General features: G+C 44.7%; 1 protein-coding gene across 4 annotated transcripts in view; it reads left to right on the top strand.

Annotated features, from left to right (window-relative positions):
- The window catches only part of FBXO25 (F-box protein 25), a 343,865-nt gene that overhangs the window by 124,455 nt on the left and 203,689 nt on the right, over nt 1-15,721 (top strand). For all 4 annotated transcript variants that reach the window (XM_069235834.1, XM_069235833.1, XM_069235836.1 and 1 more), the window contains exon 8: nt 7,356-7,538. In XM_069235834.1, the coding sequence (XP_069091935.1) occupies nt 7,356-7,538 (183 nt within the window). The remainder of the gene's footprint in view (nt 1-7,355; nt 7,539-15,721) is intronic.

Below are 15,721 nucleotides of genomic sequence, written 5' to 3'. Positions count from 1 at the left end.
ACGTCACAAATCCCCAACACATAACACCTGTGGGGGGGAGACTAACCAAGTTCTACAAACATTGGGAGGAAATAACAACAGACACTTGGGTCCTAGCAATTATCCAGCATGGTTATTACATAGAATTTCTCAAATTCCCTCCAAATGTCCCACCGAAAACACACAATATGTCAAAACAACACATGGATCTTCTACTACTAGAGGTCCAAGCGTTGTTACAAAAAGATGCAATAGAACTGGTACCAATTCATCAGAGAGGAACAGGAGTTTACTCGCTGTACTTTCTCATACCCAAAAAGGACAAAACTCTAAGACCTATATTAGATCTCAGAACATTAAATACCTACATCAAATCAGACCACTTTCACATGGTGACATTACAGGACATAATCCCATTGCTCAAACAACAAGACTACATGACAACACTAGACCTAAAGGATGCATACTTCGATATACCGATACATCCTTCACACAGAAAGTACTTAAGGTTTGTATTCCAAGGGGTACATTACCAATTCAAAGTGTTGCCATTCGGGATAACAACTGCGTTTTTACAAAATGCCTGGCAGTAGTGGCTGCACATATCAGGAGGCAGCAAATACATGTGTTCCCATACCTAGACGATTGGTTAATCAAAACCAACACGCAAGAACGGTGTTCACAACACACAAAGTATGTTATAGAAACCCTCCACAAACTAGGTTTCTCACTCAACTACACAAAGTCACACCTTCAGCCGTGTCAAACACAGCAATACTTAGGGGCGACAATCAACACAACAAAAGGGATTGCACTCCAAGTCCACAAAGGGTACAGTCATTTCACAATGTAATACAGGCCATGTATCCAAAACAAAGGATACAAGTCAAGATGGTGATGAAACTACTAGGCATGATGTCCTCATGCATAGCCATTGTCCCAAACGCAAGGTTGCACATGCGGCCCTTACAACAGTGCCTAGCATCACAATGGTCACAGGCCCAGGGTCAACTTCTAGATCTAGTGTTGATAGACCGCCAAACATACACCTCGCTTCAATGGTGGAACAATATAAATTTAAACCAAGGGCGGCCTTTCCAGGACCCAGTGCCTCAATACGTAATAACGACAGATGCCTCCATGATAGGGTGGGGAGCACACCTCAATCAACACAGCATCCAAGGACAATGGGACACTCAGCAGAGGCAGTTTCATATGAATCACCTGGAACTACTGGCAGTATTTCTAGCGTTGAAGGCATTTCAACCCATAATAAGCCTCAGACACATTCTTGTCAAAACAGACAACATGACAACGATGCATTATCTGAACAAACAGGGAGGAACACACTCGACACAGTTGTGTCTCCTGGCACAGAGAATATAGCATTGGGCGATTCACAACCACATTCGCCTAATAGCACAGTTTATTCCAGGGATTCAGAATCAGTTAGCAGACAATCTCTCTCGGGATCACCAACAGATCCACGAATGGGAGATTCACCCCCAAATACTAAACACTTACTTCCAAAGATGGGGAACACCACAAATAGACCTATTTGCAACAAAAGAAAACGCAAAATGCCAAAACTTCGCATCCAGGTACCCACAAGATTAATCTCAGGGCAATGCGTTATGGATGAGCTGGTCAGGGATATTTGCATACGCTTTTCCCCCTCTCCCACTCCTTCCGTATCTAGTAAACAAATTGAGTCAAAACAAACTCAAACTCATACTAATAGCACCAACCTGGGCAAGGCAACATTGGTACACAACACTACTAGACCTCTCAGTAGTGCCTCATATCAAGCTTCCAAACAGACCAGATCTGTTAACTCAACACAAACAACAGATCAGGCATCCAAATCCAGCATCACTGAATCTAGCAATTTGGCTCCTGAAGTCTTAGAATTCGGACATCTAGACCTTACACAGGAATGTATGGAGGTCATAAAACAAGCAAGGAAACCAACCACAAGACATTGCTATGCAAATAAGTAGAAAAGATTTGTTTATTATTGCCATAATAATCAAATTCAGCCATTACACGCATCTGCTAAAGACATCGTAAGCTACTTACTGCATTTACAAAAGTCAAAGCTAGCTTTTTCATCCATTAAAATACATCTTACCGCAATTTCAGCTTATCTGCAAATTACGCACTCAGCTTCATTATTTAGGATCCCAGTCATAAAAGCATTTATGGAGGGCCTAAAGAGAATTATTCCACCAAGAACGCCACCAGTTCCTTTGTGGAACCTTAACATTGTCTTAACACGACTCATGGGTCCACCTTTTGAACCCATGCACTCATGTGAGATACAATATTTAACATGGAAAGTAGCATTTCTCATTGCCATCACATCTCTAAGAAGAGTAAGTGAAATACAGGCATTTACCATACAAGAACCCTTTTATTCAGATACACAAGCATAAAGTAGTCTTATGAACTAACCCAAAGTTCTTACCAAAAGTCATATCACTGTTTCACTTAAATCAAACAGTAGAACTACCAGTGTTCTTTCCTGAACCAGATTCTGTAGCTGGAAGAGCACTACATACATTAGACATCAAAAGAGCTTTAATGTACTACATTGATTGAACAAAACAAATACGGAACACAAAACAACTGTTCATTGCTTTTCAAAAACCTCATATAGGGAATCCAATATCCAAACAAGGCATTGCCAGATGGATAGTTAAATGTATTCAAACCTGTTATCTCAAAGCAAAAAGAGAACTGCCTATAACACCAAAGGCACATTCAACTAGGAAGAAAGGTGCTACTATGGCCTTTCTAGGAAACATTCCAATGACTGAAATATGTAAGGCACCCACATGGTCTACGCCTCATACATTCACCAAACATTACTGCTTGGATGTGTTAACAACACAACAAGCCACAGTAGGACAAGCAGTACTACGAACTTTATTTCAAACAACTTCAACTCCTACAGGCTGAGCCACCGCTTTTGGGGAGATAACTGCTTACTAGTCTATGCAAAGCATGTGTATCTGCAGCTACACATGCCATTGAACGGAAAATGTCACTTACCCAGTGTACATCTGTTCGTGGCATGAGATGCTGCAGATTCACATGCGCCCACCCGCCTCCCCGGGAGCCTGTAGCCGTTTCGAAGTTGATCTTGAACATTTGTAAATTTGTAAATATATCACTTTAAACCACATTACGTACATACATATTTACTCCATTGCATGGGCACTATTACTATAATACACAACTCCTACCTCACCCTCTGCGGGGAAAAAAATCTAAGATGGAGTCGACGCACATGCGCAATGGAGCCGAAAGGGGAGGAGTCCCTCGATCTCGTGACTCGAAAAGACTTCTTCGAAGAAAAACAACTAGTAACACTCCGAGCCCAACACTAGATGGCGGGATGTGCAAAGCATGTGAATCTGCAGCGTCTCATGTCACGAACAGATGTACACTGGGTAAGTGACATTTTCCATACATATATGGACATTGGTGCACACACAAACACACACACAGATAGATAGGGGGATATATAGCTCTAGTTTTACCCGCCTCCACTTAGAAGTGTATTATTTAAAGTTTTGTTTTTTAAGTTGACCACTGTTAGCTTTTCAGATTCAAGCATGTGAATCTATGAAAGATTCAATACTGAAGAAAAAACAAGTTACTTACCTGTACTCTGTGACCCTCCAGTATTAATATCTTTCACAGAATCATATGCACCTCCCCTTCAGTCACTCATCTCATTGATCTCTTATTTATTAAGATAGTGTATTTTATGTGCTTATGCTTCGAAAACTGATGTGTGGTAGCAGGAGAAATGGGGCAGAAGCTTCCTTCTCATTTGTTGAACTTTGGTTGTACTCAACATCATGTGGATTGCTACACCATCCTAAGGAACTTGTACTTACAGTCGAGGTAGTGGAGTTTTACTACTAGTTGGGTTTCGTGGTAGGTCACAAGCACTTTTAGTTTACCTGCGCCCCTCGGCTGTTCACAAAAGTGATGGCAGTGGCTCATCTGCGTAGGGGTTTCAGTCTTCACCTATCTCAACGACTGACTGTTGAAGGCGGGCTCACCTCAGGCTGTTGCCTCACACTTCCAGACTACGGTGAACCTCTGCATTCTCTGGGGTTCACTATAAACGTGCCAAAGTCAGACCTGACTCCCTCTCAGACACTCTCTTTCATTGGAGCTGTTGTGGGCACAGTGTAGTTTCAGGCCTATCCTCCCGAGCGGGGAGTCCAGGCCATGATACCGATGTTTCAGCCTCTGTCCTGGGTTTCATTGAGAATGCATTCTACTAGTCACACATGCAAGATGACATATGCAGGCTCTGCAGTGAGACCTGAAGTTCCATTTGGCGCAGTGTCGGGAATCTCTCTGACATGGTCCAGATCTTGGAAGTAACTACGCAAGATCTGCAGTGGTGGCATTTGAACCGTGATTGGGTCCAAGGCAGAGCCCTCTCCGTTCCCCAGCCAGATCTGACAGTAGTGACAGTTACAATGGGATGTGGCGATCACATGGGGAGGCGGAGATCAGAGGTGTCTGGTCTCAGTCGGAGTCTGGGCTTCACATCAGTCTTCTGGAGCTCAGGGCGGTCAGGCTTGCATTAAAAGCAGTCCTTCCCTCTTTCACAGGGAAAGTGGTGCAGGTGTTCACGGACAACACCACTGCCATGTGATACTGAACCTAGCAGGGCAGATTGGGGTCGTAGACACTTTGTCCAGAGTCTCTACGTGTCTGGATATGGCTGGAACTCAGCTGCCCATGCATAGTCGATCACGAATGGCGTCACCATCCGGAGGTGGCGCAAGGTCTCTTTCAGCAATGGGGAGAGCCTTGGTTCGATCTGTTGGCCTCCGCAGAGAAGGCGAAATGTCAGCTCTTTTACATGCTGGAGTTTCCAAGGGAGCACTTGCTGTGCAACACTTTTTGTCTCGAGTGGAACTCAGGCCTCCTATATGCCTTTTCGCCAATAGCACTTCTGCCTGGAGTTCTTAAGAAGACCAAGAACAACCGGACCCAAGTAGTCCTTGTGGCTCTGGACTGGGCACAAAGATTATGGTATCTTGAGCTTCACAGCATGACCATCTCTAGATAGGTTGTTCTCTGCATCTAAATGTGCTACACTCTGGCTAAGATGCAACCCCGCTGAAGGTTTGTGTGCTCATTCTACCGGAGCAACTGCCGCAACCACTTCTTTAGCACACGGAGTTCCAGTCCTGGACATCTGCCAGGCAGCAGCGTGGACGTATCTACACACGTTCACTAACCACTACTGCCTGGACAGTCAAGTCCACAGGGACGGCTACTTTGGCTGTTCGGTCCTATAGGACTTCTTAGTATGATCTTGGTTTGCAGACCCATCTCCGGGGAAGGTATTGATTGGGTATCTATTCTAAGATAAGAAATCTGCAACTAGAAGTCTCTGTCAGATGAACAAGTTACTTACCTTCTGGTAGAGACATATTCTATTTGCAGATTCCTTACCGACCGGTCCTTCCTGCTCTGCAAACTGATTTCTAGGGACAGGGACTCCCTTCAGTGCCCTAGTTCTAGCACACATTGTTCTTCATGGCTCCACGCTTCTGGCATGGAAAGTTGTGAAAAGAAACTGATGTTACCACACCAAGGAGGTTGTGTCTATATATGATTGCGACCTCATCACTGCAAACATGAAGCCAACGTCTGACACAGAGTCGACCAACGCCACCTGGCGGTGTGCAAGGATACTGCTCGAAGAAAAAACAAAACAGATCCAGTCTGGCACCTGCGGGAAATTATAAGGTAAGGAATCTGCAACTAGAATATGTCTACCAGATAATTTTTTACCAAAGATAAGTAACTTGTTCTTTAATGCCTCCCTGGTCGCTGTTATGACAGCAACAATGGTGTCCAAAATGTCTGTTGTACTCGCATGAGGTTGGACATTGTTTCACTTACCACAATTCAAGTCTGCTCTCTGTGTGCCCCAACTTTGTGTGTGTTTGAGGGTGGGATGCCTACTGGACCACTGAATGTTTTTTCAGTACCCAATTTGTGTGTAGCATCTTAGTGGGTGAGCCAGCTATGTTTTTAGCAGTAGCTAGTGTTTCAGGCATCCTGATCTGGCTTTATTGCTCATTGAGAAGCACCTTGCTTATGGAGTTGCTGTTCTACGCATGTATGCTTCCATTCCGGCTTACCTCCATGTTCACTGGAAGGCTTTCCTTTTGGGCACATACTTTAAGTTTGTGAGTGAATGCTCAGTAGAGGCTAGTTATTTCACTACAAAATTCTGTGTTGAGGCTCGCTTGAATTATTCAACTTGTGCATGGGTATTGGTGGGGTGCGGCCCAAGACGGTGCATTGTCTCTGTAGTTTGGTGAAGGGCACTGCATTAACAAAATGTCTCCTTATTTTGCAGTCCCTCCTGAATTCACAATGCTGTGCTTCATGGCCCCCCTGTGAGACGGGATCCTCCAATGCTGGCACCTCAGTGTTTGGGGAGGGGTTTGAGCTTGTACAACCCCAAAATGTTGCGAGGTTCTGATGGCGGCCCCTTGCTCCCTTGAGAGCCCACCCTTGCTGCGGTTCTGTAACACGATCTGGTCATGCAGTTGTGTGTAGAAGAGGAAGTAGGTGCCCACCTATGCTCAGCAAGTCCCTCCACTTCTGTGTGCCCTTCTTGCCACCCCGTGTCTGTGCTCTGCCTCACACTGACAGGTTTAAACTGGTCCTGCCCTTTAAAGAGGGCAATGCCCAGGTTCTCCAAATATTTCTCCAGTGAGGGGTCCAGGTATTTTTCGGCCCCTCAGTTTCTGAGAGTACTCCAGGACTTTGCAATTAGTCTCCGTTTATAGGGAGCACCTGCTTCACAGTTCTCCATCTTAGTTTCTGGGATGTAAGGCCAATCCGCCGCCTCAGACCAACTGCCAGCCATCTGGCTATGATCTTTGGGGTTTTAGCCTCTTGATGTGGGGGAGCAGGTGGTCCGGTTTCATTGTGCGGGTTTCCTGCCACCAGGAGTTGATGTGATGGGCTTGCTGTTGAATTTGAGCAGCCAGGAAGAGCTTTGGTGAATGATTATTTGACAGCCATGCCCTTTATGAAGACTCCTCTTAAGGAAGCACAGACATTTTATGGCAGAGATATTTTATTTACCTCTATTTATTCAAAACCGCTCTTGGCATTCATCGCATAGACATGTTGGACTTGCAAATTGATTGAAAAGATGTTAATGTATCTTATTGTTTGTTTCTACGCTAACGTTTATCAAACCTTTTGTGATTTCCCAGGAAAGCAGAGCAGATATGTGGTTTGAGCTTTAATGCATTCACTACAGAGTGCATAATCATTTTAAACTAAATTCATTGTGTTTGATTTGTTTTCAGGAGGTTAACATCAGCCTTTCCCTTTCTGATCTTCCACTGCACATGCAAAGCAACATATTGTACAGGTTTGAAGATGGCTGGGACATCATTAGTCTTGGTCAAGTCACTCCGGCACTGCATGTTCTAAGCGAAGACCGCCATTTGTGGAAGAAACTCTGCCAGTACCATTTTTCAGAAAAACAGGTAAAATTCTATTTATCATTAAGTAAACTAGACTAAAGTTTCCACTTGAAACTATTGGAATGAAGATCTTTACTTCAGATTAGGTGTTCTGTTGCAGATTTGTGTTTGTTTGTGCCTGTGGCTGCCTAGAAAGAAAGCTCTGTACCATGGCGAAAACAAATAGGTGCTTTCTTCTTTACTATTTTTTCAGTGTGCAACGTAGGATTCCCGATTTAGAAGACTTGGCAACCACACCTTCGGCCTGAATGGGCAGGATATAAGGGCCTGTGAGGCTACGCTTGCCCACGCTTTTCATCTTTGTACAATCATCTTTTTCAACCTGTTGTTCCTAAGCTTGAAACTGCCACATAAAGGGGGTCTGCAGGAACCAGAGTTGGCTACACAGATTACAGGAGACCGCTGTGGTTTACAAGATGTGACCCTCCAGCATATAAGACAGGTAGACGTGTTCTGTTTGAAATGGAGTATATCAATGAGTCCAACTTACGGAGGCATCACTGATGGTGGCTGATGACTGGTCTAACAGAGAGCTCACGCTCTGCCACGGAAAGGTAGGCAGACAAACATAGCAAAGACCATACTAGTGGCACCACTCAACTGCCTAAATGTAGCCACCTATGACTGAGAAATCACACAAATTAAGGCAACGCAGCTTGGCCAGAAATGCATTATTACAACATCTGGTGCACGTACAAGTCTCATACGAGTACCATGTATAAGGTCTATACAAATACAACCACCTAAACCTAGCTACCTAAAACTGCCACTGCACATACATTAAGGCAGCCCAATTTGACTAAAACATATTCATTGTTGCTCCAGATGGAGCACATACAAGTCTCATACTAGCCTTTTATAAGATCTGTACAAACCTGGAGGTTTAGGTCCCAAGTGGGCTAAGCTACCATCTTAACCCATGTGAATGCCTCAGGCTAGGAACAGTGCCAGCAAAATGTGACCCAAAATTAAATCATAAGATAAGAACATGAAGGTGAAACAAACACACAACATAAGGCGACATGAAGTGATTGTAGGAGGCTGGACTGGCTTGTAGTGAGTACCTAGGGGTACTTGCACCTTGCACCAGGCCCAGTTATCCCTTATTAGTGTATAGGGTGTCTGGCAGCATAGGCTGATAGATAATGGTAGCTTAGCAGAGCAGCTTAGGCTGAACTAGGAGACGAGTGAAGCTCCTACAGTACCACTTAGTGTCATATGCACAATATCATAAGAAAACACAATACAGATATACTAAAAATAAAGGTACTTTATTTTTATGACAATATGCCAAAAGTATCTCAGTGAGTACCCTCAGTATGAGGATAGCAAATATACACAAGATATATGTACACAATACCAAAATATGCAGTAATAGTATTAGAAAACAGTGCAAACAATGTATAGTTACAATAGGATGCAATGGGAACACATAGGGATAGGGGCAACACAAACCATATACTCCAAAAGTGGAATGCGAACCACAAATGGACCCCAAACCTATGTGACCTTGTAGAGGGTCGCTGGGACTATTAGAAAATAGTAAGGGTTAGAAAAATAGCCCACCCCAAGACCCTGAAAAGTGAGTGCAAAGTGCACTAAAGTTCCCCAAAGGACATAGAAGTCGTGATAGGGGAATTCTGCAGGAAAGACCCAAACCAACAATGCAACAACAATGGATTTCCAGTCGAGGGTACCTGTGAAACAAGGGGACCAAGTCCAAAAGTCACAAGCAAGTCGGAGATGGGCAGATGCCCAGGAAATGCCAGCTGTGGGTGCAAAGATGCTGCTACTGGACAGTAGAAGCATAGGTTTCTGCAAGAACGACAAGGGCTAGAGACTTCCCCTTTGGAGGACGGATCCCTCACGCCGTGGAGAGTCGTGCAGAAGTGTTTTCCCGCCGAAAGACCGCCAACAAGCCTTGCTAGCTGCAAATCGTGCGGTAAGGGTTTTTGGATGCTGCTGTGGCCCAGGAGGGACCAGGATGTCGCAAATTGCGTCAGGGGACAGAGGGGGCGTCGAGCAAGACAAGGAGCCCTCTCAGCAGCAGGCAGCACCCGGAGAAGTGCCAGAAACAGGCACTATGAGGATGCGTGAAACGGTGCTCACCCGAAGTCGCACAAAGGAGTCCCACGTCGCCGGAGAACAACTTAGGAGGTCGTGCAATGCAGGTTAGAGTGCCGTGGACCCAGGCTGGACTGTGCACAAAGGATTTCCGCCGGAAGTGCACGGAGGCCGGAGTAGCTGCAAAAGTTGCGGTTCCCAGCAATGCAGTCTGGCGTGGGGAGGCAAGGACTTACCTCCACCAAACTTGGACTGAAGAGTCACTGGACTGTGGGAGTCACTTGGACAGAGTTGCTGGATTCAAGGGACCTCGCTCGTCGTGCTGAGAGGAGACCCAAGGTACCGGTGATGCAGTTCTTTGGTGCCTGCGGTTGCAGGGGGACGATTCCGTCGACCCACTGGAGATTTCTTCGGAGCTTCTAGTGCAGAGAGGAGGCAGACTACCCCCACAGCATGCACCACCAGGAAAACAGTCGAAGGCGGCAGGATCAGCGTTACAGAGTTGCAGTAGTCGTCTTTGCTACTATGTTGCAGTTTTGCAGGCTTCCAGCGCGGTCAGCAGTCGATTCCTTGGCAGAAGGTGAAGAGAGAGATGCAGAGGAACTCGGATGAGCTCTTGCATTCGTTATCTAAGGAATCCCAAGAGACAGAGACCCTAAATAGCCAGAAAAGAGGGTTTGGCTACCTAGGAGAGAGGATAGGCTAGCAACACCTGAAGGAGCCTATCAGAAGGAGTCTCTGACGTCACCTGATGGCACTGGCCACTTAGAGCAGTCCAGTGTGCCAGCAGCACCTCTGTTTCCAAGATGGCAGAGGTCTGGAGCACACTGGAGGAGCTCTGGGCACCTCCCAGGGGAGGTACAGGTCAGGGGAGTGGTCACTCCCCTTCCCTTTGTCCAGTTTCGCGCCAGAGCAGGGCTAAGGGGTCCCTGAACCGGTGTAGACTGGCTTATGCAGAAATGGGCACCAAATGTGCCCATGAAAGCATTTCCAGAGGCTGGGGGAGGCTACTCCTCCCCTGCCTTCACACCATTTTCCAAAGGGAGAGGGTGTAACACCCTCTCTCAGAGGAAGTCCTTTGTTCTGCCATCCTGGGCCAGGCCTGGCTGGACCCCAGGAGGGCAGATGCCTGTCTGAGGGGTTAGCAGCTGCAGTGAAACCCCGGGAAAGGCAGTTTGGCAGTACCAGGGTCTGTGCTACAGACCACTGGGATCATGGGATTGTGCCAACTATGCCAGGATGGTATAGAGGGGGCAATCCCATGATCATAGACCTATTACATGGCCATATTCGGAGTTACCATTGTGAAGCTACATATAGGTAGTGACCTATATGTAGTGCACGCGTGTAATGGTGTCCCCGCACTCACAAAGTCCGGGGAATTGGCCCTGAACAATGTGGGGGCACCTTGGCTAGTGCCAGGGTGCCCTCACACTAAGTAACTTAGCACCCAACCTTTACTAGGTAAAGGTTAGACATATAGGTGACTTATAAGTTACTTAAGTGCAGTGTAAAATGGCTGTGAAATAACGTGGACGTTATTTCACTCAGGCTGCAGTGGCAGGCCTGTGTAAGAATTGTCAGAGCTCCCTATGGGTGGCAAAAGAAATGCTGCAGCCCATAGGGATCTCCTGGAACCCCAATACCCTGGGTACCTCAGTACCATATACTAGGGAATTATAAGGGTGTTCCAGTAAGCCAATGTAAATTGGTAAAATTGGTCACTAGCCTGTTAGTGACAATTTGAAAGAAATGAGAGAGCATAACCACTGAGGTTCTGATTAGCAGAGCCTCAGTGAGACAGTCAGTCACTACTCAGGTAACACATTCAGGCACACTTATGAGCACTGGGGCCCTGGATGACAGGGTCCCAGTGACACATACAACTAAAACAACATATATACAGTGAAAAATGGGGGTAACATGCCAGGCAAGATGGTACTTTCTTACAGTGATGTTGAGGGGAGTGAAACAAATTGAACAGCAGTAAGTGGGAGAAATGTTTTACAGGGGCTGGAACTTGGCGACGTTAGATGGCAGCTGCAAGAAACTTGTCTCTTAGCAGGGGCACCCCCACGATCTGCGGTCTCCGGTCTCCTTCCTCGGTCACTTCCTCGGCCTTTCACTCCGTCAAATTTCTCTCCATGAGTCCCCGTATGGACCACCAAATTTGTGAAATAAATTTACAAGCCTCTTCTTGTAGGAGGTTGATTGTCCACAAGATAGAATACAAGGATTCGGTTAGGCTTCAAGATATCATTTTATCTCGCTGCAGCGGGTTGCCCCCAAAGAGTGTCCATGACTCTCTCTGGCCAAGTGCAGCTGACCTCTTCTCCCTCTCCCCTTATATCTTTATTGCAGTACCCACTTAACCACACTATACATGCATCAGAAATTCCAAACACGTTCAAGCAAGCGTTTCCTGTAGCACAGTTGAACCACAAGAACATGATGTTCAAGCACAGAAATAACATTTGTGAGAACAAGAGGGGCAGTTAGGCCCTCTGCAAAGTTTCGAAAACATATAAGAGAAACCAGCGCATTTTTAAGAAACAAAACAAGTACAGATGCCAAAGGCATACAATTGTACTCGTAACATATACGGAATGGAGTTAAAGGTTAGACAAATTGGAGCCCTCACGCCAAGTTAAGAAATCAATTTTCCACACAATTCACGGTCACGAAGAGCCCAAAACTTCAGGATTTCTCTTTTTCATTTAGGAAGAGCACAGCGGATGCCACACCAAGCATCCAGAACCTGTAAAGCACCCCTTGAGGACCGGCAATTCACTCCAGCAGAGGCCTGCAGGGCTCAGGCAGGCCCAGTTGCAGCAGGTCAGCTAGGAGCAATTACAGAGCTGAGTACCGGAGGTCAGTCAGCTGACTCTTAGAGTCACTGTAGCTTGGGATGAAGGGTGAAGGTTCAGGTTTCTTCTCAGACAGAAGGGCAGTTCTTCTGTAGTATCCACAGGTCCAAGAGTGTATTGAGTAGCTCTGAGGGTCCCGTTTTTATACCTTTGAAGCGAGAGAAGCTTCTGGATTTTCCCCCTACATAGGCGTTTGGAATTTCCTGCCTCCCAGCTCTGGTTCCAGTCTCTCATGGGACACAATAGGCTAGTGTAAAGTCCTTTGTGTGTGAGCTTGGCCAGTGTCTTTGAAATGCGAGTGTGATAGGTGACAGCTCCACACCCCTCACATCCCCCCACTCCCAATCAACCCAGGAAGGCACATTCTGCTAACATACAGACCCTCCTTTGTGATGTTGTCTTGGAAGAATACATAAAGACCAACTGCACCTAATCATGTGATCCAGGAAACAAACAGCCTGTAGGCACCAAATGGTTAGGACAAGAAAATGGCAACTTTATAAATTGTGACTTGAAATCTGACTTTACCATTAAAGGTGTTTTGAATTACAATTCCTCAGACACAAAACATGGCATTCTTCCTTGCCTCGAAACAAAAGTTATCACTTACTAAATATAATAAGACAACCTAATGTTATCCTGTGGGAGAGGTGGGCCTTGCAGTAGTGAAAAACAAACTTATTAGAAATTCGCTACCAGGATATGTGAAGCTTTAAAGTACATGGCCAACTTTTTTAATACAGTGCACCATGACTGTTCAGGGCCTACTCTATTGGTGACTGATATGTAGTAAAAAGTAAGCTTTAGACCTGGGAAATGGTTTATTTCTACCAGGTTGAAATGGCAGTTTAAAAATGCACATACAGGCCTCAGTGGCAGACGTGGGACATGTTTTAAAAGGCCCACTAGTAACATTTAATTTATAGGCCCTGGATGCCAGTAGTACCTCTTTACTTGGGATTTACATGTAAAGTTAATGTGCCAGTTGGGTGTAAGCCAATTTCACCATGTTTAGAGGAGCGAGCACCAGCACTGGTTAGCAGTGGCAAAATGTGCAGAGTCCTAGATCCAACAAAAATAAATCCAGCAAAGCAGGAGGATTGAAGGCAACATGTTTGGGGGTAGGGGGCGCATGACAAGGATGTCAGGTCTAACAATTGTATGTATTTAACTTGAGTTAAAAGGAGAACCAGCAGCCCCCTGCCCCATAAGCTGATCATGGGGTGGTTGCAGAGGTTTTGCCTCAGAGGTTGAATGAGAGTTATGGATAAGAAATTTGGAGTAAGTCACCTGCTCTGGAGTGTGATTGTGGTTGATTGAGCGGGGTTAGGTGCTGTGACCCTTCCACGCTGGCCCAACTGTTTTGGATTCTTGCCTTATCCACTCTGAACACAATACCCCTCCTTGTTTGTACCCCTTGTTAGGCAATGCTAAATAAATCTGTCATTTTACATTCTTCCATTGTGGGATGTCAGACAGTCTCTCTATCGCTAAAATTGATAAATAACACACAAATGCCAAAAGCTGTGTGGGATTTACTTTTAGCTAGTCGTTTGGCAAATATTTATTGGTGATTGCTGCAAGCAATAAATGTGCATGCCCTCTGGCTAGCTTGGAGCGACTTTCATGATACACCTTGTGTACACAAGCATCACTGGAATGTAAAACATTCTGCAGTACTAAGCAAGTAGGGCTTGTAACTGTTGAATATTGTTGATTAGATAACAATGATGAATGGGCGGGTCATATATCAAATCATGTGCACACCTCTTCTTTAGTGCTGAATGCAATTATACTACATTGAACAGCACAAAAGAGTGATTGTGATTGGAAATTGAGCCCTCCCATTCCTTATTGGTGTGTTACTAACATATTTAGACCAAAGTATCAACACCAAGCACCTAAAAAACGCAAGCAGTTCAAATTACATTTAAAAAAAGTAAAAGTGAGCAGTGCTTCATATTCATATTCTCTCTGGCTCCACCCAGCCATTTATTAGAAATTTCTGGATGCCCTCTGCTCAAGATGTTATTTAACAGTAAGCATTCTCCTCTCGCTAGAGTGAAGACCCTCTTTTTTTGTGTGATTAGATAGCAAGATAAGATATTGTTGGGCACACTCTGAGGGATCATACATGCCAAAATGGTTGCTAAGAGTGAATCTTTCAAAGACTCTAAGTTTCTGTACTCTTGCAAGGCTTAAAAAAATTGCTTATTAACAATGGAATGTATTTTTCCTTTTAAAAGCAACTCCAGTTTGCTAGAGCCGGCAAGTAATACACATTGAATCTCTTACCTTTCACAACATTGTGGGCAAAAGAAGCTGACAACATTTGTAACAAAATGTTCTTTCCAGGCCCAGTTAGTCAAGTTGTCATGTGGTGCTTGTAGTCTTTTTAATGCATATTTAATGGGGACAATCTGACAGAAATCTTCAATTGAAATGCAACACACGCCCAATTCCAAACCTGTGCAAGAATGTGAAAAATCGAGTTGATCATTTAGAGAAAAGCCTCATTGGATTGGGGGGGGGGGGGAGAGGATTTTCTTGTTAGTGACCCATTTACCCAGGGCCCTAATGATCAGTTTTGAGAAGATCTTGCAATAAATATCTATTCTGCATCAAGAAGGAGGTAGACACCGCTTTTTGTTGATAATCTCCATGAAGATTGCTGTAAGTATATCTGTCAAAGTCTGGGTCAGAAAGAAAACCCTCCTGTGGTATCATGTTGTAAATAGGGGTTTTTTTACCTATTGAAAACCAGTTATTGCTTCACTCACTCTTTGTTGAAGATCTCGGTCCATGAATCATAGTTGACTATTTTTAATCTTTCTTATTCTTCACCGTGAGTGTGTTATTGGAGCATATAGCCTGTTGTGATATTGAAAATTGCAGATACATAGATTATCCAAGCTTCTTCAGTAATGTTTGATTCCACATATGTTTTTTGTGGCTTCTGAACCTCCAGCAGTTTTTAACCAAAACATGTGAATCCTTTTTCAGAGCTGCTTTTTAAGCTTCTCCCCACTTTGTGTTAAAAGCCTTGTTTTCCCTCTTTTTGGTTAAAGATTTATAGCCAAAATTTGAAGCCCTGATTTTGTTTCTTGGGTCACTGTGGACTATTGACTATAGTTCAGTTTTTTTATTATTTAATTCTTGCATTGCTCATCGTACCTTCCAGCTTTAGATCTATTTATAGTTGTTGGCTTCTTGTTAAACGTATGTTTCCATGATACTACGGCAGTTAGTGCTTTC

Source organism: Pleurodeles waltl, chromosome 5, assembly GCF_031143425.1.
Source record: "Pleurodeles waltl isolate 20211129_DDA chromosome 5, aPleWal1.hap1.20221129, whole genome shotgun sequence".
Lineage (NCBI taxonomy): Eukaryota > Metazoa > Chordata > Amphibia > Caudata > Salamandridae > Pleurodeles > Pleurodeles waltl.
The sequence above is the reverse complement of the archived record's forward strand: the minus strand, read 5'-3'. Positions and strand labels throughout refer to the sequence as shown.